Genomic DNA, 7,061 nt, shown 5'->3' with positions numbered 1-7,061 from the left:
AGTCTTCCGGGTTGAGAGATGCTGGACTGACAGCTTGTGGCCAAGAAGAGGTACTGCGAGGCCAGCAACTATTGCAGCCATAGCTGGGTTTTCTTTCAGCACCTGAGAAACCTATTTAAAAAAAAGTTTAACCTTTAGCTTTAATTTGTTTAGAAAGTTAGCTTTAAACATCTGCAAATCTGAATGCACAGTACAGATTTGCAGAATTTTTGCAGACTAGGTGTAGCAGACTAGGAAAACAAATATGATATGTGCAAAAGGTTGGGATCTGTTTTTTTAATACGTCATATCCCTTTTGCAGATAAAACAAACAGACTTGCTTTCAGTAAGGCCAAAATTCTATTTTTAATTTAGATTTTTGGCCTGTTTTCCAATGCAGGATTATTATTTTCACATTACCTTGTCATGTACCTGGGAGATTTATAAATAACAGTAGTACTGTTAAAACAAAATCTGCAGACATAAATGTTTAGGTTATTTTACTTACATGCACACAAACAAAAAAACTGTACCCAATCATATGTGCGTTCTCTGGGGGCTTTTTGGTACGTTAAAAAAAAAAGTATAAATAAACCTCTGTGGGGTTTTTTTTTGTGACAATACCATCTAAACTGAGTCAGTGTGACTAAAATCTGTTTCAAACTAAAAACATGGATTATTATTTAATAGAGAAATTAAAAAGGAGTACACAACTTTGTACACAGGATTTGCAAAAATAACAAGGTGCATATATACAGCCATTCACAATTATTCACTTTTAATTTCCATCAAAATTAGCAATGTAAGCATCTCAACATCTTGGCAATCATGCTTTTTTTTTTATTTACATTTGACAAAAAAAAGTTAACTGTGTTTTACGAAGTTTTGTATAAAAAATTTGACAGATGAAAAAGTAGGTGTTTTCAAGGCTTTCTGACCAGGTAGTACTATTATACATTTTTTTCTGGCAATTGAAAACGATGTGTACATTAAAGTATGAGTCAATGCTGTAAGAATATACAAAGTACACACCTGTATACTAACAACAATTGCAGAATTCACACATTTATACATGGCTTTGTAAACAATTCTTTCACTGTAGTTCAACAAACCTTGCACTGATGGATTTTTTTTGTTTTTAATCACTTAATTCCCAATATCACTTTCAGTAATTTAAACACTAAAAAAAAAAAAAAAAAACTTTGATAATTTTTAATACTCACAAAGATAACATCATTTTCCGTAAGAAAAAAAAAATACAAAAAAAGGAAAAAGTATGAATGAAAACCCGAATAGCAATAGCAAGTCTTTTATGTCAAAATACTGGACTGGATTGTAGTTGAAAAAATGGTGAAAGAGAAACACTTAATGAAATTAATGCTGGTAAGGAAAATGGAAATATGAACAGCAATCTTACAAGCAACAGTAAAACTGTTTAGAAACAACTGTTAAAACAACGTGTTCCAATCTTTTGTAGCTTCCATGAGATGTCTTTGGCCGTGTCCTACCCACTCATCCTGATTGTCAAAAACCCGACCACAAAACCAACAGTTAAATTTAGCCTGAAGCCTATCGGTAGGTGTATTTTTGACAATTTTGTAATTGTTTTTGCTAGTTTTCTTTAAGGTTAGTTTAAGGACAAATCGTTCTTTTACAGGGCTCACAGGCTTTGAATGGCGGCTCCTTCCATCACTTGAACTTAGTAGACTTGACTCTAGAAGAGCTTCAAGTGTTCGTTTAGACAAAGAAACCTTTAGAACATGACCATTAAATTTTGAGATGGTTCTCATAACATTGATTACTTCGGGAACATCAGCATCTGGATGATTTAACACAACAACAGGCTGATCCCTTCGGGGATACTTTACAAGTTGGTTAGCATTGTAAGGAAACAATCTTAGTGTTCTTACTACATCCTTAGTAGGTTCTGGTGGTGGAGATGGTGGTGGTGTTGGCATTGGTGAAGGCATCTCTGGAGGACTTTCTACTTCGCTTGTGTATGACTTTGCCTTGCACTTCCTGTGTAACATTTGCTTTCGTGGCACCTCATTCATGTAATCACGAACTCTCTTTTTTGTCCTAAATTCAAAGTCAGCTTCATAACTGCTAGCGTCTGATAATTTTCGTTTGCAAGATCTGTTCTTAGAACTTGATGATGTATTCAAATTATTTTGCTTGGTTTTTGATTTAGGCCCCTTTGAAGTAGACATAGAAGGTTGAGAGACAGATCTGTCATCACTTGAAGGAGACAAATGTTCTTCCATTGAAGCAGAACTGGAGTTGGACCTTGGACAATGTTTTTGTTCTGCTGGCTTACTCTGCAAACAAACAGCATTGCTGACTCTATTTACAGGCACCTTTCCACCATAACCATCGAATGCACTAGTGTCCTCCTCTTTAACTGAAGATGCCGACATTGTGGCTTGCTGAACCTCCTCAGGTTTCTTTGGTAAGAGTGCTCGACTGACCTGGTTTACCTGGACAGTTTTCTGTGTGTTTGCACTTGAAGCACTATTTGGCAAAACATAATTTAGCAGGACCGCTTGTTTTCCATCAGGCAAAAGGGCATACAATGGCTGTTTCTGCATGGATTGTGGCTGTTTATTACCCTCCATACTTCCAGTTGTTCCTCTTGCGCCATCTGAGTTGATACAATACTGGAGAACATTCAGATTAATTGGAAGTTTGCTTCCTACAGAAGAACCAGAAATTAAGTTGGCTGAAAGACTTGGAGAAGTACCCAAGTCTGACTTTAAAATATGAGGTACAGGAGGACGTTGTAATCTAGGAAGTGCCATTTTTCCTAAACTGTTCACTGTACTCATTACCTGAGAGGTACCATTGTTCACATTCGTCACATTCCTTATGGTACCAAATGGGCCATTGGCAATAGTTAACACCATGCCAGGTTTTGTATTAAGCATAACCGGTGTATTCATTCGGTTGGGAGTCGAGAATGTCGCTGTATTAGAAGCACTTGCCTGGGATGTTATTCTTATACCAGGTTGATTATTAGGTAAAACTGGCAGTGTAAACCTGTTAGAACCTGATGGATAAAGAACGGTATTGCCTTGTGGCATGCCAGAGATGTGTGGCGTGCGAAGGAAATGAAAAGCAGCTGGTCCAGAAGGTTTTGTTAGATTGTTGATTCTGTCTTTTGTTAGCTGTTGATTAACTATGGAATCAGAGTGTGTTTTCAGGAGATCATTTACTCTTGCAGGGAAAGAAGGTTTAATACCAGATCCTGAAGAATCTGGTTCCTGCTTCAAGAACACAGATGAAGGAACATTACCATTAGGTATTCGACTGTCAAATCTTGGAACGGGGCTGGACAAAGGCTGCTTTGCAAAAGCAGATGGATTGTTGTTAGCAAGCGGACCAGATGTTTTTGTTAGGCCGACTTTGTCATTTACTCTTTTGTTATCTTGCAATATGTTATGCAAGTAAGTGTTTTTCCCAAAAGGTTTCGGATCAGGCATGCGGCTTTGTAAAGAAAATACAGACGTAATCCTCGGCATGAAGGGTGCATTGTTACCTTTGTTCATTTCTGCTGGTCTTGGGAATCGGTCATTATAATGGACACCTCTCATTCCAAAGGCATTTTTAAGTGGAAAGGTGGAATAACCAAAATTCCCAAGACCGCTTGCTGTGGATGCATGTAAAAGTGAACTGTTTAGGTCCTTAGAATACAAGCTTGCAGAGGATGTCCTTCCGCTGCTTTCGCTGCTATTGTGAGGTCTATACAAGAATCCAGTAGTTGGATCAATAAATCGACTTGATCCAGTAGAAGGATGCATTCGATCCTTCGATTTTTCATAGTTATGGTCATTGTCAAAAAACTGTTGTTCATTTATATTGTATTCCTCAGGTTCTTCTTTGATCTTCCTGCCTATAGCGGACGCTGATGATGTTGGTGCATTAAAACTATGCACATTTTTGTGTGAAGGTTCAAAAGAGGGTGGTCTGTTAAGTGTTCCCAGCCTGGAAGCAGATTCATTTTTTCTTGCAATCAGTGAGCCAAGTGCTGCTGCTGTAGCCTGCAAAGATGTAGGCTGCTTCTCCACTGGAGATCCAGCCACTGAGTTCTGCATTGAAGGAGGTTTAAATGATGGAGTCAAACGATTATCAGTCATACTGTTTGATGCTCCATATGGTCCATGGTTAGTGCTGTGAGTAAAGCGAGGCAAGTTGTTTGATGATTGAGGTGATGGTTGAGATGGTTGTGAAGTACTAGTGGGTTGCTTATTTGATGGTAATAACTTGATAACTAGGTTTTGCTTTCCATTGACCATTTTGTAACCCACAAATGTTGCACTGTAATTTGCTGGAACGGTGATTTTGTTGTTTTTTACCATTAGCACAGTTGGCCCATGAACTACATTTTGCAGGAGTCCCAAGTTACCTTGCGTGTTTGATTCCTCTTTGTTGCAATTTACTGTAGTTACAGATGTAATTCCGTCATTTAAAGTCTGTTCAGAGTTAACATTAACCCAAAAGTCTTTCAGAGCCTGTTCTTTATCTGCAGATTTAAACTGGAAACTATTAGACCTTTCAATGCTTTCTCCGGCTTGTTCTGTGCCTTCTTGTCTCCACAATGATTTATCTTGAGTATCTGTAGCGGGTTTTTTTAAGGCAAGCTTCAGTCCAGCATTTGTTTGTGCCAATTGTGTATTAGCGCTGTCTACAATATGTTCATCTCGTGTGTTAACATGCTCTGCATGTTTGGCTAAAATGTGTTTCACAATAAAATCCTTTCGTGTTGCACTGTAGTTGCAATACTGGCAGCTAAATGGCAACATTGTACTGTGTCCCTGAAGATGTCTCTGAAACTCAGCTTTGGAGTAACTAATATGGTTGCACTTTTGACAAGCATACTCTATTCCATTGTGCCTATGAATGTGCTGAACAAAAGTCCCAACATCCCTGGTGGTAAATCTGCACTTTGAGCAGCTGAAGTGGCCATTGACACAGTGCGCAATTGAGAAATGCTTTGTTAAGCCCAACAAGGTGTATAAATAGTCATTGTTACAGATCTCACATTTAACCAGTGCACTCCTATGAGTTTTTCGATGTTGCTTAAATTCCTGAAAATCACTAGCAGAGAAATTACACATTTCACAGGGATAGAGGGGTAATTCTCCATTGTGACATATTAGAAAGTGTTTTTGAAGATCATTGGGGCTGTATCGAATGCCGTTTTTGCATTTCTGACAGAAAAAATGAAGTACCTTTGCCGATATGTTGGCAGAATCATCATCAAAGTTTGGTTCAAGTTTGATTTCTGCATTCGGCTCTTCCAAATTTCCAGGATTATTGGAGATTCCTCTGCCAACCGATTTCCTTGCTGTTTGTTTCTTGCATGGTGACTTGGAACGTATTTCAGCTGTGCTATTTAAGCTTGTACTTTCCCCTGTTTGGTTTACAGGTTGAACAGGGTTTGCCTCAGTTCCATGGAAAACTCTTTCATTTATGGAAAATGAGGAGGAGTCTGTGTTTGGTTGGCTGGTGACAAAAGCATTTCTGCCATAATCCCATAATCCATCTTTTGAAGATGAAGATTGCGCTGCATCCATAAAGTAGTCTTTACTAGGTGATCTCATCATTAATTCTGCTGAAAAATTGTGATTTAAGGCGAGTCAAATCTGTGGCAGGAATTTGCCTATGAAAACATAAATTAAAAAAAGGACATTACAAACCTAAAACATTGATAAAAACCAAAAACCACGAATATTCAAAATTATAAATATGTAAAAACTTAAAATATGAAAACTCTTGTATATTTAACTTGTGTGTCTACAACACATCTCCAAAATATACAATTCACTTCAATAAAAATATTTTTTTAAAGTTACCATAGTTTTATGCTAATTTTAATAAATGAGTGAATTGAAAATCAATAAACCAACCTAAGACAACTAACCTACCTCGTGCATTTTTTGCTCCTCTAATCTTCAGTTTTTCTTCCAATCATCTATTTAGGAACCTAGGCAGAAACTTATATAATTAAAAACAGAATCCATCAAAACTAAAGCTAAGCATTAAATGTTTAAAAAGATGAGGTGACTAGGTTTTATATAGGTAGAAAATCAAGGTCTACACATTAATAACTCTAAAAGGGTTGAAATGTTTTTCTCATGTAGATCTAGAAAAACACCATCTTTAGAATCCACAATGTTCTACTATATGTAGCCTTTTCTCATACTTAAGAAAATTAGCGTTTCTCCACACACACACAGCATATACGTCTGGTTTGACAAGGAAGGTATTTATGTACATTCCTCCCAAATCATGCAACTGGAGTTCTGCTGAAATACTTTCTGATGCAATCTTATTCTAGTTGAATATGCATTAATGTCAGGCCTTAGCACAATCTACAAGTACAATGCTCAAATTGCATTTTAAATTACCTTGCCACAGTGTTTTATTTATATTTTAGATTAGATGTAACAAAATAAAATAGGAATGCAGCCAAAGTATGGCAAGGAAAAACATGAAAACATTAATTAAAAAATTACTCGTGTAGTAATAAAAACCCAAGCTCATTCCCTTCATTTAAAAACATATTATAAATATCTAGAGACAGAATACCCCGTCTGATTCTAATTTCGTCCTACAAGTCTATTTCAGTAAATTAATTTGCAACACCAAAGAAAAAAAAAAGAGAAACCAAGTTATATTCTCTACTGGTCTTCTACACTTGGTTTAATGCAAATCTAGCAGCCAACCACGTCCAGTATACATGGATGAATCACTGAGTGCTGCACATTACATGCTACAAAACTTGCTAATTATAAATAGGTTCATGATTCAAATGCAGCCATTATAACGAAAATATCCCCACCCTGTTTACAGGCTAGCATTACTGACCGGTATTTCCAGGTAACACCGCACAATCTCACACATCACATAAGGCTTCAAAGACCATAACTTGATATTATTATATTTTTTTTAATACATAGTGATTCACAACTACAATAAATTAACAGCTTCATGCAAACTGACAGCTTCCGCATTTTACAGAGATAAACAACCAAAAATAAATTTAAAAAGCAGTAAGTCAATGTCTTAGAGCTATTGACTGC

General features: G+C 36.8%; 1 protein-coding gene and 1 long non-coding RNA gene across 2 annotated transcripts in view; both read right to left on the bottom strand.

Moving 5' to 3' along the window:
• Positions 1-819: 819 nt before the first annotated feature.
• On the bottom strand, positions 820-5,646 carry ZNF518A (zinc finger protein 518A). Its single transcript, XM_018558900.1, has one exon. It carries the CDS (start codon positions 5,580-5,582, stop codon positions 1,428-1,430), a length of 4,155 nt encoding a protein of 1,384 aa, XP_018414402.1. The 5' UTR covers positions 5,583-5,646; the 3' UTR covers positions 820-1,427.
• Positions 5,647-5,919: 273 nt separating this feature from the next.
• LOC108788989 overlaps positions 5,920-7,061 on the bottom strand; it is an 8,795-nt gene continuing 7,653 nt past the window's right edge. Inside the window, exon 2 of the long non-coding RNA XR_001941370.1 lies at positions 5,920-5,962. This is a non-coding gene — a long non-coding RNA (uncharacterized LOC108788989). The remainder of the gene's footprint in view (positions 5,963-7,061) is intronic.

The sequence above is a fragment of the Nanorana parkeri genome, unplaced genomic scaffold, assembly GCF_000935625.1.
Source record: "Nanorana parkeri isolate BGI_ZX_2015 unplaced genomic scaffold, ASM93562v1 scaffold366, whole genome shotgun sequence".
NCBI lineage: Eukaryota > Metazoa > Chordata > Amphibia > Anura > Dicroglossidae > Nanorana > Nanorana parkeri.
Note: the sequence above shows the minus strand (reverse complement) of the source record. Positions and strands in the feature narration are given on the sequence as shown.

What these genes read in the sequence shown, in the direction of transcription:
- ZNF518A (XM_018558900.1), bottom strand. Translation starts at nt 5,582, where the DNA reads ATGATGAGATCACCTAGTAAAGACTACTTTATGGATGCAGCGCAATCT.